The sequence below is a fragment of the Xenopus tropicalis genome, chromosome 6 (genome assembly GCF_000004195.4).
Source record: "Xenopus tropicalis strain Nigerian chromosome 6, UCB_Xtro_10.0, whole genome shotgun sequence".
NCBI classification, from domain to species: domain Eukaryota; kingdom Metazoa; phylum Chordata; class Amphibia; order Anura; family Pipidae; genus Xenopus; species Xenopus tropicalis.
In genome coordinates, this window is record NC_030682.2 from 139,671,870 (window position 1) to 139,698,860 (window position 26,991).

A 26,991-nucleotide genomic window follows, 5' to 3' on the forward strand; every position below is an offset into this window, starting at 1 on the left:
AAGGCACACATACATGCTAGGCCCCATCAGCCAATGAATGGACAGAGTTCTGCCTTTTGCTCCCACACTACTTCCTGTTACAGTTAGAGCTGCATCACTTCCTGTCAGCTGATCTCTGAGGGGAGCACACAGCCCATCACTAAATGGCGGCTCAAGGGAAAGGATGTAATATTTACTGATATATATATATTCCAGTTTGGCGAGATTCTTTACTAGGCCTCTTAATATGATATAAACTATCTGTTGGTTAAGTATTCATTCTGGGGGTATAGTTTTCCTTTAAGCAGATGATCCCCATTGAGTGCCATCAGGTTTATTTGCTTTATTTTTCTCCCCTCTTGTTGGGTTGGGTTTCGGTTTCTGGCACAGTCACCTTATCGATAGCTGAAAGGTTACAGTGTGTTGCCTCCCTCCTGTAGTCTCATTAGGGCCTACGTCTCCGTTCTGGCCTTGGCCGAATGGTTGCGCCAATGATTGTGTCGATGTGCGTGCGTCTCAATGTTGAGTCAGGCCTGCTTCAGCAGTCACGTTTTCTGTGGGTGTTCAAGCCTGCAGATGCTGCTCTCGTACTGGATCAGCAAGGTAGCGGATGGGCCATCTGTTGTGGTTTTCACACTTACGCTACATCCCCGCACAGACATGTCAGAATAACTTAATTCAGTTACAGTGCCTGCTCGTTTCTTGGAAAGGTTTTATTTTCCCCCTACCCCCCCCCCCCCCCCCCCCCCGATTCTTTCTTTAATTAAACAACATCCGCCCACCTCAGGGGGTCACCTTTTGTTTAGTAAAAGCACAATTTTACTGTAGGAACTGAGCTTGAATAAAGACCATCGTGGCAACGACCCTACTGAAAATGGAGAATAGTAGCCCTACTTGAGCCATATTAATGGACTATGGAAATTTTAGCTTTTCTTAAGCTACTGATCTGAGACATTTTCAGGGTTGAACTCATTGGCACATTTTTTTTTTTTCCCAACCTCCACCATAAATAAAGGTGCTATCTGGGTAGTGCCGTCTCCTTAGAAACCACAAACCCAAATTTCCATATCTTGCATTCTCATGTGAATACGTGTGAAATAAGATTGAATTGCACCTACAGTTTTGTTCCGAAGACTTGCGTCGCTTACAGTTGGGTCGCAGAAGGTCGTTTCGGCTCCTTTCTCGGCAGTTCATGCCCCCCCCTCCCCCCCCTCTTTCTTTACGAGAAATATTTCTTTATAGTAGCAGCACTGGTTTAACAAGTTGCAGAAACACTTTGATTTCTGCTACTGGTCAATGGAGCTGGATTGTTGGCTGCTAATTGTTACACATTGTGATCAAGCTGACGGGGGGGGGGGGGGATTATTTAGCTACTTGGTATTAAAAGGGGTCGTTCACCTTCTGCAAACATCATCATTTTTATTGGGGGCTTTTCTAATTGCTTCCAGTGTTTTATTTATTGCATTTTCTCAAATTTAGGTTTTTAAAAATAAATTGATTTCATGTTCCTCCCTCTTAAGGTGGACATACACGGGCCGATTGTAGCTGCCAATATGGGTCCTTAAGCTGCCGAATCAGTCTAATCTGCCCATGTATGGGCACTAACGATGGGCCTGCCCGACCGATATCTGGCCTGATCTTGATTGGGCAGGTTGGATTTTTCCATTGATACAGTCCCCAAAACTGCACCTACACCCGCCATTTTAATTTGATTGTTTGGCCCCAGGGCCAAATGACTGAATTAGCTCCATATCGCCCACCTGTATGTGGGGATATCGGGAGAAGATCCACTCGCTTGGCGACCTCACCAAGTGAGTGGATCTTACTATGTATGGCAAGCTTTACACAATAGGGTTAAGGAATATGTGGAATTAATACATTTCTTGGCAGCATCGGAGAAATGCCAGCAACTAAGGTATCAAATGGTAAAGCCTGGGGAGCATGTTCCATAGGGGCTGTAGCTGCTGCGGAAAAATGTATCTACTAATTGTAACAAAGTCAGACGTCTGGGTGACAAACAGGGAAGCCTGGGGACTGGATGCTACCTGAGGCCAGGTACAGGGGAGGGGGGAAGAATCAGGGGGGGAGCATTTGAGTCAGTTGGGGAGGGAGTCTGGTGACTGAGCTGCTAATATTTGCAATGTGTAAAAACAAACCAATAAATAAAGGTATAGTGGACCTGTTAGGGTTTAAAGGACAAGGAGTCCCCACCCCCTGCCCGTACAGGCTCCCTTTTTATTTACTAGTGACATCAAGCGTGCGTGCAGAAAGCCATGTACTGATTGGCTTCCACGGCATCTGCTCCTGTTGCAATCAAAGCTGGAAAGCCTGGGGACTGGATGTAACCTGGTGACTGCCAACTGTACCAAATGTAGCATTGAGAGGCCAGGTACAGGGGGAGCAGTTGAGGCAGTTGGGGAAGGGGGGGTTTAAATGTAGTGGACACTTGTTAAAAAAGGGTAGGGGGCCGTTTCCTTGTCCTTTAATTGTATTGGCATTCACTACAAGTTCTTGTATATGTGTAAATTTCCATGTTTCTAATCTTTCCTCTTTCCTTAGTTTGCAGGTGCACAATTAAAATCCATCTCTATGCTGATACATAGCCACAGCCAGCATTGGCCCTGCGAAACCTGCGGGTTTTAAAGACTCCGTTGCTCGAGTGGATTAAGTCTGCATCCAGTTACTGCAGGATCTCCTAGTCCATCCTCAGCATGGCTAGCAAAAGGAAATCAACCACACCGTGCATGGTGCGAGCTTCTGAAATTATCGACCAGGCTGACAACGACCTTGACATCCTTGGAGAAAACGCAGTCGTGCCTGGCCGAGATGCAAAAGATGACTCTTCACCAGACAAAGACAAACCTGTTAAGGACAGGGAAATGGAAAACGAGAAGCCCCCGGCTGAAAACCAGTCCAAAAAACTTCAAGGGGGTTATGAGTGTAAATACTGTCCCTATGTCACCCAAAATCTGAACGAGTTTACCGAACATGTCGATATGCAGCACCCCAACGTAATTCTCAATCCGCTTTATGTCTGCGCTGAATGTAACTTCACAACCAAAAAATACGACTCCTTATCCGACCACAACTCGAAATTTCATCCCGGCGAAAGTAACTTCAAATTAAAGCTGATGAAACGCAATAATCAAACTATCTTAGAGCAGTCGATTGAGGGAAGCGTCGACATCAGCAGCGCCCAGGACCACTTTGAAAGTGATGACAATGCGTCCGGGATTTCAGTAAGTAAAATGCCAATCATGAAGTTCGGCAGACCGAGGGCCGAGGGTAAGAAGGCAACAAGGAAGGAAGAAGCGTTGCATGATAACTTGTATGATGGGAGCAACATTGCAGAAATGAATGGGATTTCCAGTGGGGATATTTTGGCTCATGTTTCCCCTTTTGTTCAGCTTCCGCCCAATATTAACCTTCTTCCAAAAGTCCCAGTGCCTCTAAACAGCACCAAATATAATTCTGCTCTTGATACAAACACAACTTTAATCAACTCGTTCAATAAATTTCCTTACCCGACCCAAGCAGAGTTGTCTTGTTTGACTGCTGTGTCCAAACACCCGGAGGAACAGATTCGAATATGGTTTGCTACTCAAAGGTTAAAACATGGCATAAGCTGGTCTCCAGAGGAAGTGGAAGAGGCACGGACAAAAATGTTTAATGGCACTATACAGTCTGTCCCACAAACAATTACTGTCTTACCAGCCCCCCTAACCAATTCAGCTAAAGTTTCTCAGCCTATTATCCAGACTGCTTTACCATGTCAGATAATTGGTCAAACTGGGTTAGTCTTTACTCAGGTAGCTAACTCGCCCGCTGTGACCGTCCCTCAATTTTCATCTAATACTGGTGCTATTGCTAATCAAATCCAAAAACGTCAACAGCAGACACAGCAAGACACACCAGAACCCAAACGGCAAATAGTTACACATACACTACCAGCAATTCAACCCAAGCTGAGTGCCATACCACTAAATGAACGTAAAAAGTCCAAGGAGCAGATTGGTTTGCTGAAATCCAGTTTTGTTCGAAGCCAGTTTCCCGACGATACTGAAGTCTATAGGCTGATTGATGCTACTGGGCTGTCCAGAAGTGAGATTAAAAAGTGGTTCAGTGATCATAGATATCGGAGCCAGAGGGGCATTGTTCATATCACTAGTGAATCCATAGCTAGAGACAGAGTAACAGCTCGATCTACACGGGGTTACCATCCATACAGAGATATAGCTCCGCAGAAGGTCATGGAGACGTCGGACGAACAGCTTGCTTGTCTTGAGAACAGTTTTCTTAAAAGTTCTTTTCCAACTCAAACGGAAATGGATCATTTAAAAGCCGAGACTAAAATGACTAGAAAAGAAATAGACTTGTGGTTTTCAGAAAGAAGAAAAATCAGGGATTCCATGGAGCAAGCTGTGTTGGATTCTATGGGCTCGGACAAAATTGATATTGTACCAGTGAATGGGGCTTCTCCTCAAAGGGGAAATTTATCTGGTTCGTGGCCACAAACAACTGCACCGTGCAAGTCTAAGCAGGAGCAGCTACATTTACTAAAAAGCACGTTTGCAAGAACCCAGTGGCCTTCCCCGCAAGATTATGATCAGCTGGCATCACAGACTGGTCTTGTTAGGACTGAAATAGTGAAGTGGTTTAAGGACAATAGATGCGTTCTAAAGACAGGAAGCCTAAGGTGGATGGAACAATACAGGAAGCATTATGAGCGCTCTCTAGACGAGAGAAGAAAGTACATAAAGATGATTTCAGCCACTAAAGTAGGAAAAGACATTCTCACAAGGTATTTCCATGAGTACACCCAGTTACACGAGGAGGACATTGATCTCTTGAGTTCAAGGTCACAGATAAGCTCTGATGATATAAGAGCATACTTTGTGGAATGGCAGCAGCAAGCAGCATTAGATCAAATGGAGAACAGTAGCCAGGATGATGACGCCATGACAGAAAATGAATTCACAGGCAAGGACTGGGCCAGTGGACCTCTTGGAGATGATGAGGCAATTTCTGATGGTGCAGACAGCTGGGGACAAGCAGCTACTGACACTCAAGAAGATATGCCTAATTGAGATTATCATGGTTAGTCAAGGTAATGTTCTTGCAGATTATATTATATGGAGTTGTAACTCTGATTGTGTTGATAGGGACATGCCCCTTTGGCAATAAGTAAATTCCAGTCTCAAGTAGACGGGTAGTGCCAATGTTATCCCCTAGAACTGATGTCCTGGTGGGGAGAAATACATATAGGTGTTCCACTGTAAAGTTACCACCACAATTTGCCCAAGTCGCCGAAGTTTCCTCTCAAGGCGACTTCAGCGAATCGCGGCGCCGCGTATGCCATCCCACCTGCGATTTACATTCTAGCTGGTGGGATGGCATTTCTGGGAGATTAATCTACCTGTGTACCCCTGCCCTAAGAGTGAAGACACACGGAGCTACTATGTCGTCTCTATGTGTGTTTTAGCAGAGGCAATTCTTGGTATTGTCTATGGCAGGGTATTATTTGGTGTTTAGTGGCCGTGACAAGTAGCTGATCTGTGTGTCTTCACCCAAAAGCTACTCCTTGGGCAAGAGGTTTAGGAGGGTTTGGTACAGTTTGTTGGAACTCTCACTGAATGAATGTGGAGGAATTAGCAGACATAAAGTAATGTTTGGAATGGTTTTATGAACTACTTTGTTTCCCATTTATTGTGGGCCAGCCATCATGCCAAAATTGTCTCTTTTCTTATCATTCAAAAGGTCTACAAACTACATATTTATTGAATTTCTGCCTTTAGATTTTGGCTCTGTAGCTTAAAAACCAAGAGCCATAAAGCCACATGGCATAACTGGAAAACTGTCACTGGAATAGAGTCTTGTGAACCTTGTAGAAAGTAGAAACTTAGAAAGAGGGCAGATGGCTGACTGAACTACCCTTTTCAATATGGACAAATTAGTAGTGCTCCCCTGATGCCTAACCTCATCTATAGGATGGACGTGGTATGGGGAAAGTTAATAAAAGAGTTAATGTTGACCCCAAATGTGCTCCTTTTTGCTATATTAAGCCACACACTTTTTAAAGAACATTATGAACAGACATTTGAAAGTGGTGTACTTGGTTGAAATAGTTGGTTTTCTGGCAAATACATCTATAATGTACAGACATTTGTTGCAGCCCAGAAACTAAATAAAATATGAAGCCACCTTAAAGAGCATTAAAATTGCAGATTTGTGTAGAGCTTTACCATGACGCTTTGTGATGAGGTACAATGGTTAAACCATTTGGCCAGAGCATTGCACCTTATGGCAACACATGTCGCTCTACTTGTGCCATTGGCTGCATCTTGGACAATAAGAAAGTTACCCATAAGCCCCTCAGAAGTCCTCTGCCCGATAACACACCAAGGCAAATGAGCCCTTGCAGAGGAAAGCACTTCTGATACTTTCTGCTAGACGTTTGCCACTGTTCTTTCCACCATCCCTCCACTCATAGGCATCTCCACTGTAGCTCTATTGCTGTCAGTTAGAGGCAGAAGGAATTTTTTTGCATGGAGCTGTTCAGACTGCCAAAACCAGATCTACAAAATATTTGTGTGCTGCTAAATACACATTCTGAATTTCCAAAAATTTCCTAAACATCGGCCTACAAATTTATTCAGACCCCTGACCATTATTTTATTTTAACGAATAACAAATATTGTTATTTGGGATATTTTTATTTTAAGCTCTAAACACATAATTTGCTTTTTTTAATGTTCTATTTCTTGAAAGAAACCCATACCTTGATGCTCCCACCACTGTTCTTTACCACAGACACTGCTCTGAGCTTCCAGCAGAAAGGCTTGATCTTGGTATAACCTGACCACAAAACTTTTTCCACATCTCAACTGGGTCACAATCTGTATGTTAAGTGTGATTTGTTTTGGTTAATGGTTTCCTCTATCTCACCCTCCCACGCAGGGCAGTGTTATGTAGAGCTCTTAATATGGTTGACCCATGCTATGGAGCTAAGCATCCTGTTAAAATAGAGGGTATAACTGATTTTGTAAAATACTGTCAAGAGAACCATTTTCTGTCTGATCATAGTTTATCTGTTGGATCATAGTTTATCATTCAACTGGACAATGATCCCAAACACAAGCCCATTGGATCAACCCAAGCACCAAATGTTGATCTACAATAGCCCAGTCAAAGTTCTCAATCCAACTCAATCATTTACCCAACCTGAATTACATGGAGCAAATCTGTATGAATGGGCCACAGATCCCTCTTGGACAGTGTTCAAATGTGGTACAGGTATAGGACCCCTTATCCAGAAAGCTCGGGACCGAGGGTATTCCGGATAAGGGGTTTTTCCGTAATTTGAATGTCCATACCTTAAGTCTACTAAAATAATCAATAAAATATTAATTAAACCCAATAGGGTTGTTTTGCATCCAATAAGGGGTAATTATATCTTAGTTGGGATCAAGTACAGGTACTGTTTTATTATTACAGAGAAAAGGGAATCATTTAACCATTAAATAAACCCAATAGGGCTGTTCTGCCCCCAATAAGGGGTAATTATATCTTAGTTGGGATCAAGTACAGGTACTGTTTTATTATTACAGAGAAAAGGGAATCATTTAACCATGAAATAAACCCAATAGGGCTGTTCTGCCCCCAATAAGGGGTAATTATATCTTAGTTGGGATCAAGTACAGGTACTGTTTTATTATTACATAGAAAAGGGAAATCCGTTTTAAGATTCTGAATTATTTGATTAAAATGGAGTCTGTGGGAGATGGCCTTTCCGTAATTCTGAGCTTTCTGGATAACCGGTTTCCGGATAATGGATCCCATACCTGTACTGTACCTACTCAACCCAAAAGACTATTGCTCCCTAAATCAATGTCAAACTCCTGTGAATGCAGCACTTTAACATAAATTGATCACAGAGAACAAAAATTCAGCCTACAATTTGTTCAGTAAATTCAGAGAATTAGTCAAGGGGTCTGAATCATTTTTTATAATTAGAATAGTATTCAATTGTAAAGAAATCTCTTTAGAAAGTATATTGTAAACATTGGCAATGCAAAGATTTATTTATTTATTTTTTCTTCTTCTTTCAGGTTAGTGGATCCGCTCCAGTCTCCGGACGGTCTTAGTCTTTGAAGATTATATAGAGATATATTTTCCTACAAGAACTGATAAAGAAAAAATAAATAAAATCAAATAAAAAGGAAGATTATTGGTGAAACCCTGGCACAGAACTCCTGGACTGCAATTAAGTTCTTTTTGCCAAAGAACAACCTTCTAGAAGACCTTGTACATTTTTTCCTCAAGATAATCCTGAATTGAAATCATTTTGAAATAATAAATAAAACGATGCCCCCTCCCCCTTTATTTCACAGAGGATACATTTGCGTTTTTTGTTTTTTAATAAAAAACTATGGAGTTGTTTAGAAATAGTAACCACTAACTTGTTGTATCCCCTGCCTGTACATACAGTATATATATTTTTACTCCTTGTGGTACATCCATGCTGTTGTGGGACCACTTGCCTCGTAAGGGTTGGTATAAATCCAACAATTTAACTTTCATAGAAGAGAATAAACTTGAGTCATGATTGCAGTTTTATATAGCAGAAACACCCCCTCCCCTTTCTGGTTTTGGTCTCTTCCTCAAGTACCTATTGATTTTATTCTGCTTGGCTGCAAATATCAAAAAAGGGCTTCCTGGTGGTTTGAAAAATTTTGGAACATTTTCATATAATGAAGTGAAAGGATGAGGAGGGTTGCTTAGGAAATGTGCAAAATATGTATTTCAATTGGTAGGGGGGTAATGAATGTTTCAATGGACTTTTCGCTGATAGAGGTGAGCACAACAAATGATTGCCCTGCCCCTCTCCTTTGATTTTTAGGTCTAGTCACTGATCCAGTGAGTGCACTTTCAGATAACTCCCACCCTGCTCTCTCAAAATGAACTTGTATATGTTGAAATAAGAATAAATGTGTGTGGGGGGAAAAATATCCTTACTTCGGTATACTGCACAAATATGCTAGGAAGTTTGAATAAAAGTTTTTTTTTTTTTAATAAAACAAAAGTCTTCATTTTCTTTCCAAGGTCAGCAATGCAGCGACATGAACGAGCGAGCTTATAACCAAGCCAGTACCCTCGCACATCCTGACTGTATGCTTTCTCCTTTGCCCCAAGGCGCTAACGAGGCATTCTCCATTACAATGGAATGGTAGAGTCTCATTGGTCAGGGCAGTAAATTGATGGCAGAGTGATGGAGCTTGCCAAGAATACGTTCCATATGCTTAAAACTCCCCTTACCTGTGCCGGCACTCAAATGAATTGAAAATGCTTGGGTGCAGGCACATGTAGCCAATATCTGCACAAAAATGCAAGAAAATGCAAAGTACTGCATATGGAGCATATTCTCGGAAAGCGTTTTTGGGCTTGTCGAAACTATGCGGTGTACACTTTGGGTCACATTTATCAAAGTACGACAGGTCCAAATACAAAATATTCATATATTTTTTTAAAGGTTACAACTTTTGAGTTTTTTCTGCATTTTTTTTCGTACATTTGCGCAACTTTTTCATGCTTTGCGACAAAATACGTGACAATTTGTTGCGCCTAAAACAAAAGTTTCAGATTCATTCAAGCTTCGATATGGTGACTTTTCTTGGGCCAGGTTGGAGCTGCAGAGTGCCATTGAGCCCTATGGGAGACTTTCCTTGGGCCAGGTTGGAGCTGCAGAGTGCCATTGAGCCCTATGGGAGGCTTTCCTTGGGCCGGGTTGGAGCTGCAGAGTGCCATTGAGCCCTATGGGAGACTTTCCTTGGGCCAGGTTGGAGCTGCAGAGTGCCATTGAGCCCTATGGGAGCCTTTCCTTGGGCCAGGTTGGAGCTGCAGAGTGCCATTGAGCCCTATGGGAGACTTTCCTTGGGCCAGGTTGGAGCTGCAGAGTGCCATTGAGCCCTATGGGAGGCTTTCCTTGGGCCGGGTTGGAGCTGCAGAGTGCCATTGAGCCCTATGGGAGACTTTCCTTGGGCCGGGTTGGAGCTGCAGAGTGCCATTGAGCCCTATGGGAGACTTTCCTTGGGCCGGGTTGGAGCTGCAGAGTGCCATTGAGCCCTATGGGAGACTTTCCTTGGGCCGGGTTGGAGCTGCAGAGTGCCATTGAGCCCTATGGGAGACTTTCCTTGGGCCGGGTTGGAGCTGCAGAGTGCCATTGAGCCCTATGGGAGACTTTCCTTGGGATGGGTTGGAGCTGCAGAGTGCCATTGAGCCCTATGGGAGACTTTCCTTGGGCCGGGTTGGAGCTGCAGAGTGCCATTGAGCCCTATGGGAGACTTTCCTTGGGCCAGGTTGGAGCTGCAGAGTGCCATTGAGCCCTATGGGAGACTTTCCTTGGGCCGGGTTGGAGCTGCAGAGTGCCATTGAGCCCTATGGGAGACTTTCCTTGGGCCGGGTTGGAGCTGCAGAGTGCCATTGAGCCCTATGGGAGACTTTCCTTGGGCTAGGTTGGAGCTGCAGAGTGCCATTGAGCCCTATGGGAGACTTTCCTTGGGCCGGGTTGGAGCTGCAGAGTGCCATTGAGCCCTATGGGAGACTTTCCTTGGGCCGGGTTGGAGCAGCAGAGGTCTGTAATATTGGCTGAAATTGACGTGGCACTGTCACTGGTATGGAAGTTTTAACTCTTTTCTTACCCCTGTATCTGGCTATTGAAGGAAGATTTGTATCTGTGTGTGTAAATTGCAGGAGGGTGACTGGAAACGGATCTAAGCCTGCTGGGGGGCAGCACAAAGCCCAAATGCAAAAGAGCCTGAAGTGCTGTGTATACATAAAGGATATAAACAATAAGCTGCTTTACTGTTATATGTACAAATAAAGCACCCAGCCCAGCTCCATTCCTTTACTTTCCCTTTGCACATGTTTGCTATAGAGGGGTGTGGCCTCATGACATGCCCCAGCAAATCAGCTTTCACTCTCTTCTGTCACTCAAACGTTTCTGCGCCACTGACGCAGACCAGGGAGCCAGAGATTCTGGAGGGTGGGGGATGGGAGGCTGCTTTAATAATTACCCATAACTTTGTAACGGTGCAAATTTTTAAAAGCTATAAATTGTCAAAATGTTTGTCTAGACTTTATATTTTCAATATTATTATTAAAAAAAAAAAATTTTGCGATCGGTCCCATTTAAGTATTCATTTGGGGGTATAGTTTTTCTTTAAGAATGGCCCCTTTACTGGAGCTCCCTATAGATCCTCTCGGGTCTCTGTATGTGTTTCTAATGAGGGGTGGGCGTGTCTTAAGGGAACAGCCAATCACAGCCCTGCAGTCACTCAAGGAAAGACAGGCTTTAGATCGCTAGCAGGTAAACCTAGCTGCTGATTGGTTCCTATCCTACAGTGCAGTGTGCTGATTGCCCCTGGCCCCCCTGCACAGCATATCATGTGAAGTCAGTGAGATAAATACAAACTGGCCTATGTTTTATTTCACAAATTCATGTATTTCTAAATTACTACTTATAAATTGACTCTTTGTGCACATATTCCATAGCAGCTAATCAGCTATTAGCTTGTACTGGTTACTGCATGAAAGCGTCAAGTACTTGACCAGGAACAGATGTCTTCTTGATGATTGCTTCTAGGGAGGAATGATTCCCTTCTTTGGTATAGGGACAAAAGCCCTTAATTTTCATATACAGGTATGGGATCTGTTATCCAGAATGCTCGGGACCTGGGGTTTTCCAGATATTGAGTCTCCTACAAATAATTTAAATACTGAATAAACCCAATAGGGCTGTTCTGCCCCCAATAAGGGGTAATTATATCTTAGTTGGGATCAAGTACAGGTACTGTTTTATTATTACAGAGAAAAGGGAATCATTTAACCATTAAATAAACCCAATAGGGCTGTTCTGCCCCAATAAGGGGTAATTATATCTTAGTTGGGATCAAGTACAGGTACTGTTTTATTATTACAGAGAAAAGGGAATCATTTAACCATTAAATAAATGATTATTATTAAAGAGAAAAAGGAAATCATTTTTAAAAATTAGAATTATTTGCTTATAATGGAGTCTATGGGAGATGGCCTTTCTGTTATTTGAAACTTTCTGGATAACGGGTTTCTGGATATCCCATACCCATACAAAGATAAACTTACCCAGTTATTAACCGTTAAACCCACAGCATTCTCGCCCACAGCTGTTCTTTTTAACACGGAATGGTATCTATTCAATGGGACACAGGGTATAGCTGAATCAGTGAAGGCCAAAGGCACGTGGAAATGAGTTACACCCCTAATAAATATTAGTTGTTTATTAATTCTTAGCAGAAACCCAGCAAGTTCATCATTTGGGATTTTCACTGAGCCCAGACATCACCGCTAGGCATTATGGGTAAAGGGGAGTAACAAACCTGTATGGCTGGAGCTGATCCCACAACTAGTTGACTAATAAAATGCAGCACGGAGCAGAACTATTCAGACTTATGACCAATTCTCTCATTTTAGGAATTACTAAATCCTATATTTTTTCAGAACATTCGAGCTTTGGCCATGGGTCTGAATACTCCTTCAAATTGCAGTAAATCTTAAAGGGGTTGTTCACCTTTGAGTTAACATTTTGTATGATGCGGAGAGTGACAATTTGCAGTTGGTCTTCATTTTTTTTTTTAATTACTTTTTGTTCAGCAGCTCTCCAGTTTGGAGTTTCAACAGCTATCTGGTTGCTAGGGTCCAAATTACCTTAGCAACCAGGGAGTGGTTTGAATGAGACGGATATATGTTTCTAATCAGGCCCTCTCCTATAAATATGTTATATAAAGTAACAATAACAAAAAGCAATAGTTTTTTTGGCTGCCGGGGTCACTGACCCCCATTTGAAAGCTGCAGAGTTAGAAGAAGGCGGCAAATAATTCACCAACAATAAATAAATAATGACGACCAATTGAAAAGCTGCTTAGTATTGGCCATTCTAAACACACTAAACGTTAACTTACAGGTGAACCACCCCAATTAAAGAGGACTAATACTCTTTTGCAATCCCCTCTTTCTTTATGATCTCAGGATATTAGCAATTTCCCCAATGCTTATATCATGCTTTTTACTTCCGGATATGTCGTCACAAATAGTACTGGCAGCATACTTAACACCTATTGGCTGCGTTTCCTGCTTCCTGTGCCAGTATGTTAGATTGGTGATATGCTGCTTGCCTATGCCATTACAAGGGGTTTTTCACCTTCAAATAATTTCAGCAGCTGTCGGGTTGCTAGGGTCTTGTTTACCTTAGCAACCAGGCAGTGCTTTGAATAAGAAACATGAATATAAAGCTAAGGAATAAAAAGTAGCAATAATAAAACTGTAAGCTCAAGAGCAATCGTTTTTTGGCTGCCGGGGTCAGTGAATATAGCCATAAGTCCTCTATCAAAAGATTTGTCTGTTTTCCTCTGCCAGAGACACACAGTTCTCTGCTTTCTCCTCAGCAGGAAGCTGACTCACAGTCTTGCTGTTGGTGCAGGAGTGAGGCATTATGGGAACTTTCTTTACACTGCTCAGGATTTTTTCTTCCTGTTTGGCTTCTGATCATCTGAGCAGGTGAAAAGTAGGGAGACTTAAGGGCACTATTGAGAGAACTGAAAGTATGCCTGCAGCTTGAGATTTATTGGCCTTTCCTTCTCCTTTAAACCACCCCTTTAACCAATGACCTTTCAATTTATGCAACTGGTTAGAGTGCACAAGCAACCAATGAACTGGTCCAATAGGAAACAAGGAGGGGCAAAGCCTGGGCGTGATGATGTAAGCATATAGAAAGTTTACAGTGTCTCAGGTTCAAAATAGGCCACTCCCCCTCTTACAGTGGCCTTTTTACCTTTTTTTTATGGAAATGGATTTTCTGACACACTGAGAGCATTGTTGGTGGATTAATAAGATTTGGACGTTGAAGGTGAACCACCCCTTTAATGACATATAAAGAAAATATAGAAAATAATAATACGCCATGTGACGGCAACAAAACCGGTTCTCGGACGAGGCAAATTTAAATACATTTCTGTTTTTATTGCCTCCCCGACATTACTAAAACATCTTTTCCCTGAAAACTGCTGCCCGGGAGAGAGGCAATAAAGCGCAGAGCCGAGGAGAATCTGGTGGTCTCCGGAACCTCCGAGCATCGCGGTGGAAAGAAGATTTTATTCTACTCGGGGGAGAATGACCAACATTGTTCCCGGTCTGCCAACTTGAATATTTCAGGAACAGTAAATGTGCGGTAACCCGGTCTGGCTCAGCGCCGCACACACGTGGGCAGGACACACAGCAGCCTGAAGGCGCAGGGGGTGGGAAGCTTCCGGGCCGCCTTTGCATCAGTTGCAATATGGACGCAACAAAATGTTTGTCTTCATTTGGCCAGCGGCTGCTTCCTGCGCGGTGAAGTCCGGAAGTTCTAAATTTACCAAGAAAATTTAAAAAAAGAAATGTTCTTGCTCGCACTCTTTTCCCCCAGTAGGGAGAGCGCGTTTTTCTCTAGTCTCCTAGGCGGAAGCCTTGTCCCCAGTTGTGTCTTCTACCGGCCCCAGGCTGCTCGTCCTCCACTCGCCTGGCGCTGGCTGGGGGGACGCCAAATCCTGACCCACCTCCTCTTCTGCTGGGAAACCAGCGGTACCTGGGGAACAATAACAGCAATTTGTCAAAATGTCTTTTACTTGTTGCCCACCAACATCCTGACAATATATAACAATATCCTGGGAACAGGGATGGGCTGGTTGCCATGGCAATTACTTAGTCTAAACAGCCAATCAGCAGGTAGAGTGCCCATCACTGTATATTCATATACGAAAAGTCTGCACCAGAACTCCTCCCTGAATTTGACTCTTTTACAGCAATGTAGCCTGCAGCAACCATCAGTAGCCAAAATTCACTTTCCTGCTGCATAAGGGGTGAAATGGGAGAGTTTATTGGAACTAACAGACCAGCTTTATAACAGGGCTTGTTTAAAGGAATACTGTCATAGGAAAACATATTTTTTTCAAAACCCATCAGTTAATAGAGCTTCTCCAGCAGAATCCTGCATTGTAATCTGTTTTTCCCATGGGGCTAGCCATATTCTTCATTTCCCAGGGTGCCACAGCCATGTGACCTGTGCTCTGATAAACTTCATTCTCACTTTACTGCTGCGCTGCAAGTTGGAGTGATACCTCCCCCCCCAGCAGCCGATCAGCAGAACAATGGGAAGGGAGCAAGATAGCAGCTCCCAGTAGGTATCAGAATAGCACTCAATAGTAAGAAATCCAAGTCCGGCTTGGGACTCCTCCAGTTACATGGGAGTAGGAGAAACAATAGGTTAGCTGAAAGCAGTTCTAATGTGTAGCGCTGGCTGAAAGCTCAGACTCAGGCACAATGCACTGAGATGGCGCCTACACACCAATATTACAGCTACAAATACATTTGTTGGTTCAAGAATAAAAGTTTAAATGGCAGAGGGAATTATTTGCTATGTAAACAGTGTAATTTGGAAATACAAAGTATACCATAAAAATCATGACAGTATCCCTTTAAAGGTTTACTTTTAGAACTGAAAAGGTTACAGGGGAATTGTCACAAGGATAAAAAATTGTTTATGATGTAGCGTAGTGTTAGTGACATCTATAAACAAAAGTATTTTATTCAGAATTTGAGCTACAGCTCTTTACTTAACCCCTTGCAGCTTCATTCCCCTGTGCCCCCCAGTGCAGCAAAGATACTAAAGCACCATAGAGTCTGCTCATCAGCGCCACCTGCAGTACAAGCCAAGTAAAGTCAAGCCAAGTTCCCCTTTAGGGGGATATTTTAATTCACTTACAAAAATTGTGGTGTGGTAAGAAAACTTCTCCCTCCGAGATCCATGGGGTATTTAAACATGAGGAAGTAGTAGAGATGCCCCACCAGGTTTCCAATCAGTTCGTCGACCACCCTACAAGCAAATCAGCAACTGCAATTAGTACCGAGATAAGATTATTGTTATCCCTTATTTATATAACGCCTCCACAGCAGTGCACAAAGATTATACATCATTCACATCAGTCCCTGTTCCAGTGGAGCTTACAGTCTAACAACCCCATGATATTCACTCACACACACATGGGTCAGCTATATTAGGAGCCAATCATGCCTGTGTGTTTTGGGGATAGTCCTGAGGTTCCTGGATTTCTCCCACTAAGCTATTAGTTTAGCAGAAGGCTTTGCAGATCTTCCTGCTGTTTAACTACAAGTCTCAGCATCTCTCAGACATCCTGCTGTGAGCCTGTAGTTCAATAACAGCCGTCTAGATTGAGGAATTAAATGGGCCCTTCACCCGAAAACTACTGTTGCCTAATGTAAACAAAATGTAATTCCAATATCCATGAAATATTTTCAATGCAACTGTCACTTGCATTATCTGTCCGGATGTTACATTCTCCCCAATTCTGGTTCTGACTCCTGAAATACAGACCTGAAGGGGAACAGACTTGTTTTCATTGCTTGAAGAGTCAGAACCAAAGAACAGAAAGGGACAGACACATGCATTCAGTAGCAATTACACAAATGCATAACTGTTGGAAATGATAATTTCTTTTAAATGTGCAAAATGCAGGTTTGGTGCGGATTTCCCCCTTAAATCCCAAACACAGAAGGATTTGATTTTTTTTCTTGCCATTTTATCCTTTAACAACTGAAACTGCATTTGAGGAAGAAAGGTATGAATAAATGACTTACGATCCACTTATGATAAAGTTGAATCCAAGAATGACCCAAGGAAGGTAACAGGCCTGCAACACAAAGAAGAACCTTATTAAATGCCATGGACTCGCTGCTAATAACTGGGTACCACGTAATGCTAATGTAACATAGGGGGGCTTCCTAAAGCTGAAAGCCACCCAGTAGGCTATATCCTTACCAAGCAAGCTCATAAGAAGTCTTTACTGATAGGAGAAAGCATTTCAACAAAATGCAAGATGCTGATGGGGGGGCTGTGTGGGCCTGTGTGTACTTGGAATGTCAGGGCCTGTTTTGGCCCTTGGATTTATACCCCAGGGCCTTGGTGTTCTACCCTGTTTCCTTGCTGTTCTTCTCCAGTCCCTTGTTATTCTACCATGGTGCCAGGCCCAGACTGGCAATCTGTAGATTCAGGCAAACACCAGAGGGGCTGCTGTAAGATGCCATAGACAGTCACTATTTATTGGGCTGGGGGGGCTGTTTGGGCCTCTGTGTACTTGGAATGCCAGGACCCAGGCCCAGACTGGCAATCTGTGGGTTCAGGCAAATGCCAGAGGGGCTGCTGTAAGATGCCATAGACACTCGCTATTTATTGGGCTGGGGGGGCTGTTTGGGCCTCTGTGTACTTGGAATGCCAGGACCCAGGCCCAGACTGGCAATCTGTGGGTTCAGGCAAATGCCAGAGGGGCTGCTGTAAGATGCCATAGACACTCGCTATTTATTGGGCTGGGGGGGCTGTTTGGGCCTCTGTGTACTTGGAATGCTGGGGCCTATTCTGAATCCCAGTCCAAACCTAGTCTAACAAAATGCAAGTCTACTCCCATGAAAGCATGGACTGTATTGTCCCATCTCAGCCACTAGATGGAGCAGAACAAAATCAGTTTTTGGGTGGAGATGCAGTTTATTTGTCAATATCAGATCCTCCGTAGTTGGAGAGCAGCTTTCAGGACCAATTTATTTGAGCCTGTCTATTCATATTTCAGCTAATGCCACATGGGGCCGATTCCTGGCCTCAGAATAAACACAGTCCTGTGCTGACATCAGCCTTTACCGATGCGCCTGCATCTGAAACCATTGTGTCAGCCTGGGTACAAGAACATGGAGCAGATTTTGGCCCCAAAATGCGCAAGTATGCATAAATCAGGGCAAAAATCTACTCTGTGTGCCTGCACCCAGACCAACGCAACGGCTTCAGATGCAGGCACCAGGAAAGGCTGATATCAGCACAGGGGCTGATTCTCAGGCTGCGTAAAGCTCCCTATAGGTCATGAAGATCATTATTCATGAATAGGTTTGCTTTTGTAAGTAATGGTTACATGAAGTTCCTAAACCTGACTGTTTTGCCAACCTGTCACTTCTCAGCCTGTCAGTTATAGCTTCTAATGCTAACGGCCTACTGCTGCACAAATATGGCCGCCCCCTCATAGAGCAACATGGAGGATCAGATAGGGAATGTAAAAGCATCAGGAATTACTTTCATGGCAAATTTATAAAGCTCATGCAAAGACAATATTATGATATATTTAAAAACAGTTTAATTTGAGGTTTCATTATCTCTTTAAATGAAAAAGGTAATATTAGGATAAAGGCATGCTATATCTGAGTATTTGAGGACAAAAAGGAGGCCGTTTACCTTAAATCTTGTGCCAAACCAGAATGACACAATCATGTCTCTGTTGAGCTGGGCCCAGACATACAGAACCGACATGATCAGGGGGATCATCAGCAGCTGTAACATATAAACAGGACATGTTATATACACATCCACACGTATATTCTCCTTACCCCTATCCATGTACCAAATGATCAAATTAGCCCAATTAGGTGGCCACCTAGAAGATTTGCTCGTTTGGCGACCTTGTGTATGTATATGTGTATGTATATGTGTATGTATATGTGTATGTATATGTGTATGGCCACCTTGAGTCCCAATCACATGCACACACAATGGTCTAATGGCAACCAATCAAGAGTTAGTCTGTCCTGCCTAGGGCAATAAGGGTAATGACAGATGGCATTTGGGCAGTTACTACAAACCCCCTTAAAATATTATTATTACACTGCTATAGATTAGTGAATGCAACAAATGTGCCTGTACTTATGAATACTGGTTCCCTGTGGGAACTCCAAATGGGGAGTGTTGTTGCCTTGCAGTGTTGGGGTTGTGGGTTTGTGGCCTGGGCACTGCAAGGAGTGTGTATGTTCCCCCTATGTCTGAGTGGGTTTCCTCTTGGTACTCTGGTTTCCTTCCACACTCCAAATACATACAGGCAAGATTCCTGTTGCTAGGAAAGCTGCACTGGGCAACGTTTTGCAAAGCAACAAAAATGGGGGGAAACTATGCTTTTCACATTAATACAGTCCTTTTGCCTTCAGTGCAGAAACAGAAGCACTAGCAAATGATTTCTTTCAACCTTACCTGCATGTTCATTATGACTCCAGTTATCTTAGAGTGCCGTTAAAGAAAATAAGACTATCATCTACTGACTGCCTAAATATGACTTCATTTGTACAACGCCCCCTTCTGTATACTGCTGTATGGCGCCCCCTTGCTTATTGCCAGGTCAAGTCACTTCGTACCTTATATCAGTTCCATTACATGTCTATCCCCCCTTATTATATGTAATAAAAGGCACTAAGTTTGCCCAGGAGCAGTAACCCATAGCAACCGATAAGATGTTTACTTTTAAACAGGTGACCAGTTAATTCCACCTGTTGATTAGTTGCTGTGGGTTACTGCTCCTGGGCAAACTTAGTGCCTTTTACTACCTCTGTATAAAGCCGCCCACTGGTATAAGAAACGCCTGTTATTCACTAAGGTGACAGATCAAATGATCACTGATTTGTATGACCTTAGTCTTAGCATGATACACACAAAAGCTAACAGTCACACCCATGATTAGTTGGCATGTGTAACTGCCTTATTTGCCCATTGTTTATAAATAAGCCCCACTGGGGTGTTGTGCCTAGCAGCCCTGAACTAGCCCTGCTAGTTGCTCAAAATTATATTTTCTTTTATTAGGCAACATTTTATTTTTGGGTTTATATCCCCTTTAACGGGAACAACAAAACAGCTTCAACGTGCAAAATTGTACTTAACTCTGCATTAACCTTTTTAAAAATTTTACTCCTGGTGACCACAATGGATAATTCACATTACTGGATGTTTAAGGAGAACTAAAGCCTAACAATCATGGCCAGAAGTATTGTATATTATATACTAAACTTCAGCATCCCAATAACAATAATGATCCAGGCCTTCAGTCTCGTCCTCAGCAGCTCCCATTGTTGGATCTTGTTAGGCCATTGACTGTGTGTCAGTGGCACTGCACATGCTCAGTGGGCTCTGGGCTGATGTTGAGAAGCCAAGTTTAGGGTTGTTGCAAATTATCGGGGAGAGAATAAAGTTTGGCTGCCATAGAAGCTGATGCTACAAGGCTGATTATTAAATTCTGATACAAACTGCCCTGGATTGTGAGCTGTAATGAGAATCTGAACAAATGACTAATAAGCCTTGTAATGTAAGATCTATATTGTAAACCAGTACCTAACCTCAGGTAAGTGCCAGCAGCCCAGAGCATGTACTAGGAATCAGCAGAAAAGAAGATGGGGGGCTACTGGGGCATCTTTAAAAGGTACAGATCTTCCCTGCTAAAGGGCTGTGGTTGCCCAATCATCCACTACAGAATGCTTCATGATTCGCTGACAGATTGTACAGATAACTCGGATGTCCCTTAATGATTTACTGATGGTTCCCTATAGGTCTATAGTATGATCTGATCATTGACTGACCGGGTAAGTCTGTTTTGGCCCAGAATCGGGCGCCCAAACTAGGCAGAGATCAGCCCAATCGGTGACCTTGCCAAAGCAGGCTGCAGTCACATGATCAAGCTATGGAACACTTGATCTTTCTCTGTGAGTAATAACAGTACCCTCCTATGATCTTATCGGACTTTAACACAGAATAGTTCTGCTCTCGGAATTTCCGTGTAAAGGATACCACAATGCAGATCCAATTGAACAGGAGCATGAAGACGTAATCCGCTGGCCGCCCATCAAACGCCCCTAGGAACGAGAAAGACAGGGCGCATTAGCAGAGAAAGGTAACAACTCAATCATTGGAAATGCACACAGAGGAGAGAAATGGAAATTTTATTCTGAGCAACTTCCCCATGTCCATTAATTCTAAACACTATCCATGCTTATAAAGCATAAGGTCGTAACTACTGTCTGGCTATTGTCTATATACTCTGCACTGCTGTTTCTTACTCCCGAAACAACACAGCAGAAACCAGCTGAATAACAGACCTGGCGATGAACAGACTACAGTTACACTGTTACAGTCAGAACTAGAGAACAGATATTGGTAAACACCGCTTTCAATAATTACATTTACAAACAAAAACTTTAATACCACTGATAATGTTTGATACAAAGTGGGATAGTGTTTGGAATGAGATTTTCTGTCATTATGCAAAGAGACCCTAGCAACCAGGGAGCGGCTTGGAAGTCAAAATTAAAGATGTAGGTAAAACTAAGCAATAAAAAAACAAGAATATCAGTTAAAGACCACTTGATCGAAGGCCAAGAGTCACTGAACAGACTGGGGGCTATATAAATCTCTTTTAGGCCACATCTTTTTATGGTATCTCTCTGTACAGGATATGAGCAAACTTAGGGGGCTGTTCCTGCTGAATTGTGCTTAGTACAGGGGAATCCCTATGCTGCCATAGTTTTATGGTATCTCTCTGTACAGGCTATGAGCAAACTTAGGGGGCTGTTCCTGCTGAATTGTGCTTAGTACAGGGGAATCCCTATGCTGCCATAGTTTTATGGTATCTCTCTGTACAGGCTATGAGCCAACTTAGGGGGCTGTTCCTGCTGAATTGTGCTTAGTACAGGGGAATCCCTATGCTGCCATAGTTTTATGGTATCTCTCTGTACAGGCTATGAGCCAACTTAGGGGGCTGTTCCTGCTGAATTGTGCTTAGTACAGGGGAATCCCTATGCTGCCATAGTTTTATGCTATCTCTCTGTACAGGCTATGAGCCAACTTAGGGGGCTGTTCCATAGCAAGCATTGTTTTACTATCTATTTATGAGGGGCTGTTTCTGCTACTATCATATTACCAGTCCTTTGCTCATAATAAAAACCATGTCCTTTGCTTTATTAGACATGACTCTTGCTGTTTTTTGTGAAAAAAACCCCCAACCCAACATTATGGCTATTTATAGGAGCAGTTACGGAAGGTTCTATGCAGACAGAATGTCAGAGTGAAGTCACAGAATAATACATTGCCCCCTTATGAGTAAATACAGAGATAATGAATATCTGGAGGCGGAGTCTAGTTACCCACCTGTTTCCAGTCTGGTTGAATACTGATACAGGAAGTACAAGTTCACCAGGTACAAGAAGCCAGTTTTGGGCCCCACGGGGAAGTAAAACGTTGCCGTTATCGGTCTCCATATCTGTGTGAGACAGACAGTGAGAATGGTTATTGCAACAGAAGCAACTGCAAATAGCGCCCTCACGTTTCATACCGCTCCCTGCATATCCAATAGATGTCTCAGCTGCTGATGAACAAAATCTACTTACAAAGAGGGAATGTTTGCCCTTTAAAACAAGAAAAAAAAAAGTCCAAACAGATGTTCTGCCAGGCACAGAGTTTCAGCTTCCCGCCAACAGAACCGGCACTGGTTTCAGGTGTCGTGAAATCAAGCAATGAGTCATTTACTAACAGTGAGCAAAATGGCACCAGGGCAGTAACCGATAGCAACCAGTCAGTAATGGGCTTAGCTCGGCCAGCTGCAGGAACAGATAAATGGGAAGAACTGATTGTTGCTATGGGTTATGCACTAGTGCAAATTCACCTATCATTATAAACGAACCCCAGTGTGCATCATGACTGTGAGAGCGCTCTCTCTCTGCTAGTGAGTATGTTACAGTGACAGCGCTCTCTCTCTGCTAGTGAGTATGTTACAGTGACAGCGCTCTCTCTCTGCTAGTGAGTATGTTACAGTGACAGCGCTCTCTCTCTGCTAGTGAGTATGTTACAGTGACAGCGCTCTCTCTCTGCTAGTGAGTATGTTACAGTGACAGCGCTCTCTCTGCTAGTGAGTATGTTACAGTGACAGCGCTCTCTCTGCTAGTGAGTATGTTAGAGTGACAGCGCTCTCTCTCTTAGTGAGTATGTTACAGTGACAGCGCTCTCTCTCTCTGCTAGTGAGTATGTTACAGTGACAGCGCTCTCTCTCTCTGCTAGTGAGTATGTTACAGTGACAGCGCTCTCTCTCTTAGTGAGTATGTTACAGTGACAGCGCTCTCTCTCTGCTAGTGAGTATGTTACAGTGACAGCGCTCTCTCTGCTAGTGAGTATGTTACAGTGACAGCGCTCTCTCTGCTAGTGAGTATGTTACAGTGACAGCGCTCTCTCTCTGCTAGTGAGTATGTTACAGTGACAGCGCTCTCTCTCTGCTAGTGAGTATGTTACAGTGACAGCGCTCTCTCTCTTAGTGAGTATGTTAGAGTGACAGCGCTCTCTCTCTGCTAGTGAGTATGTTACAGTGACAGCGCTCTCTCTCTGCTAGTGAGTATGTTACAGTGACAGCGCTCTCTCTCTGCTAGTGAGTATGTTACAGTGACAGCGCTCTCTCTCTCTGCTAGTGAGTATGTTACAGTGACAGCGCTCTCTCTCTGCTAGTGAGTATGTTACAGTGACAGCGCTCTCTCTCTATGCTAGTGAGTATGTTACAGTGACAGCGCTCTCTCTCTGCTAGTGAGTATGTTAGAGTGACAGCGCTCTCTCTCTGCTAGTGAGTATGTTACAGTGACAGCGCTCTCTCTTAGTGAGTATGTTACAGTGACAGCGCTCTCTCTCTTAGTGAGCATGTTACAGTGACAGCGCTCTCTCTCTGCTAGTGAGCATGTTACAGTGACAGCGCTCTCTCTCTCTGCTAGTGAGCATGTTACAGTGACAGCGCTCTCTCTCTCTGCTAGTGAGCATGTTACAGTGACAGCGCTCTCTCTCTCTGCTAGTGAGTATGTTACAGTGACAGCGCTCTCTCTCTCTGCTAGTGAGTATGTTACAGTGACAGCGCTCTCTCTCTCTGCTAGTGAGTATGTTACAGTGACAGCGCTCTCTCTCTCTGCTAGTGAGTATGTTACAGTGACAGCGCTCTCTCTGCTTGAGTTTACAGGACAGCGCTCTCTCTCTGCTAGTGAGTATGTTACAGTAGGGTTACAGTGACAGCGCTCTCTCTCTCTGCTAGTGAGTATGTTACAGTGACAGCGCTCTCTCTCTGCTAGTGAGTATGTTACAGTGACAGCGCTCTCTCTCTGCTAGTGAGTATGTTACAGTGACAGCGCGCTCTCTCTCTGCTAGTGAGTATGTTACAGTGACAGCGCTCTCTCTCTGCTAGTGAGTATGTTACAGTGACAGCGCTCTCTCTCTGCTAGTGAGTATGTTACAGTGACAGCGCTCTCTCTCTCTGCTAGTGAGTATGTTACAGTGACAGCGCTCTCTCTCTCTGCTAGTGAGTATGTTACAGTGACAGCGCTCTCTCTCTGCTAGTGAGTATGTTACAGTGACAGCGCTCTCTCTCTCTGCTAGTGAGTATGTTACAGTGACAGCGCTCTCTCTCTGCTAGTGAGTATGTTACAGTGACAGCGCTCTCTCTCTCTGCTAGTGAGTATGTTACAGTGACAGCGCTCTCTCTCTGCTAGTGAGTATGTTACAGTGACAGCGCTCTCTCTCTCTGCTAGTGAGTATGTTACAGTGACAGCGCTCTCTCTCTCTGCTAGTGAGTATGTTACAGTGACAGCGCTCTCTCTCTGCTAGTGAGTATGTTACAGTGACAGCGCTCTCTCTCTGCTAGTGAGTATGTTACAGTGACAGCGCTCTCTCTCTTAGTGAGTATGTTACAGTGACAGCGCTCTCTCTCTGCTAGCGAGTATGTTACAGTGACAGCGCTCTCTCTGCTAGTGAGTATGTTACAGTGACAGCGCGCTCTCTCTCTGCTAGCGAGTATGTTACAGTGACAGCGCTCTCTCTGCTAGTGAGTATGTTACAGTGACAGCGCGCTCTCTCTCTGCTAGTGAGTATGTTACAGTGACAGCGCTCTCTCTCTGCTAGTGAGTATGTTACAGTGACAGCGCTCTCTCTCTCTGCTAGTGAGTATGTTACAGTGACAGCGCGCTCTCTCTCTGCTAGTGAGTATGTTACAGTGACAGCGCTCTCTCTCTGCTAGTGAGTATGTTACAGTGACAGCGCTCTCTCTCTTAGTGAGTATGTTACAGTGACAGCGCTCTCTCTCTGCTAGCGAGTATGTTACAGTGACAGCGCTCTCTCTGCTAGTGAGTATGTTACAGTGACAGCGCTCTCTCTCTCTGCTAGTGAGTATGTTACAGTGACAGCGCTCTCTCTCTGCTAGTGAGTATGTTACAGTGACAGCGCTCTCTTTCTGCTAGTGAGTATGTTACAGTGACAGCGCTCTCTTTCTGCTAGTGAATATGTTACAGTGACAGCGCTCTTATTCTGCTAGTGAATATGTTACAGTGACAGCGCTCTCTCTCTCTGCTAGTGAATATGTTAGTGACACTCCTCTTCCTGTATGGGGGCAAACACTGCCCAGACACCACACTGTATGGGGGGGGGGGGGGGGGGGGGGGGGGATTGTACAGACACAGGTCTGTATGGGGAAATGAAGAGAATGTGAACTTAGATGTTTCTTTACACAGACAAGATCCTGCCGGCCTTTGGATGTGGGCACAAAACATGGGGCCCCTGTCAGTTCAGAAAGACTAAACTATTTTGGTGTGGGGGTGGCTACAATAACACTAATCGATAACCTGCAAGATCAGACCTTGTGTCTCAACCCTTTCTCCTTGTAGATAGTAAGCTCTTTTGGGCAGGGCTCTCTTCCCCTCCTCTATCGGTTATTGTATGTATGTATGTATATCTTTATTTATAAAGTGCTACTTATGTACGCAGCGCTGTACAGTAGAATACATTAATACAAACAGGGGGTTAAAGATAATGGATAAATACAAAGTACAACAATAAATACAAATAAATACAAGGTACAGTTGCAATAAGAGTCAGAAACACAAGATGAAGGAGGTCCCTGCCCCGTAGAGCTTACAATCTATATGGGAGGGTAACTAACAGACACAAATGGGCAAATGTAAGTGCTGTAGGTCACAGTGGGTGACATTACAGTATAAGTGCCAGTTCCCAGATCAGGTGCTGGGCGAGTCCTCCAAAAGGTAGTCTTTAAGTTTAGATTTAAAAAGACTGGGGGAGGATTCTCTCCGGAGGACATCGGGGAGGGCATTCCCAATGTAAGGGGCAGCAGGGCAGAAAGGTTTAAGGCGGGAAACAGCAGTAGTAGTGGGGGGCGCAACCAAACGATTGCTCTGCGAGGAACGAAGGAGTCGGCCGGGAACATACGGAGACACAAGGGAAGAGATGTAGTGAGGAGCAGAGGAATGGAGGGCTTTGAAGGTTAAGAGAAGGAGTTTGTACACTATTCTTTGTTTAACAGGAAGCCACGATAAGGCCTTTAGCAGGGGAAGGGCCTGAACTCTCCTGGATGAGAGGAGGAGAATTCTGGCAGCAGTGTTTAATATAGACTGTAGGGGGGAGAGATGGGAGTTAGGGAGGCTGGTTAGCAGCAGGTTACAGTAGTCCAGTTGGGATAGGATGAGGGCGTGCATGAGCAGCCTAGCTGTTACAGTAGAAAGAAAGGGTTACTGATTGCTTTATATGTAACTCTGTATGTCCAATGTATGTAACCCACTTATTGTACAGTGCTGCGGGATATGTTGGTGCTTTATAAATAAATGTTAATAATAATAATCTGACCCTCAAGATAGAAAACTCGACACTGCTGGGCAGCAGACGTCTGGCATGGGATGCTGGGAGATGTAGTATAAGAGACACCTGTGTGAGTTAGAGTGGCAGGGAGCCGGTAAGTGTAACCCCCCCAGGCAGGGACATACAGACCTGGAACTTGTGCAGGAAATACTCTGGCCACAGAATGAGATTCCCACCGTTGATGAGACCAAGTCTCCCGATGAGAGGAAAAGCGATGGAAGCGGCGAACCAATATCGTGTAATGAAGGGGATGCTGCGGAACCAGTCCCCGAGGTCAGACATAGCGGAAGGCGGCGGAATGACCGGCCGCAGGGCCCGTCACCAGCAGGAACTAACGGCTGTCACGTGATCCCCCTGCGCTCCGTACTGACGTGTCGGCCAGGAATACGGCGGCTCAGAGCGCAGGCGTACTCAGC

General features: G+C 44.0%; 2 protein-coding genes across 9 annotated transcripts in view; one reads left to right on the forward strand and one right to left on the reverse strand.

Annotated features, from left to right (window-relative positions):
* zhx2 (zinc fingers and homeoboxes 2) overlaps window positions 1-9,054 on the forward strand; it is a 38,243-nt gene extending 29,189 nt beyond the window's left edge. For 6 of the 8 annotated variants that reach the window (XM_012964171.3, XM_018089649.2, XM_012964172.3 and 3 more), the window contains 2 exons: window positions 2,539-5,086; window positions 8,088-9,054. In XM_012964171.3, the coding sequence (XP_012819625.1) occupies window positions 2,691-5,066 (2,376 nt within the window). In that variant the 5' untranslated portion in view covers window positions 2,539-2,690 and the 3' untranslated portion in view covers window positions 5,067-5,086; window positions 8,088-9,054. 8 annotated transcript variants of the gene reach the window in all.
* A 4,858-nt stretch (window positions 9,055-13,912) lies between these two features.
* On the reverse strand, window positions 13,913-26,919 carry derl1 (derlin 1). The gene is made up of 8 exons (NM_001016723.2): window positions 26,705-26,919; window positions 22,058-22,169; window positions 20,702-20,766; window positions 19,121-19,147; window positions 18,335-18,430; window positions 16,702-16,754; window positions 15,809-15,919; window positions 13,913-14,632 (listed from the first exon to the last, which is right to left on the reverse strand). Exons 1-8 carry the CDS (start codon window positions 26,855-26,857, stop codon window positions 14,494-14,496), a joined length of 756 nt encoding a protein of 251 aa, NP_001016723.1. The 5' UTR covers window positions 26,858-26,919; the 3' UTR covers window positions 13,913-14,493.
* Window positions 26,920-26,991: the final 72 nt, after the last annotated feature.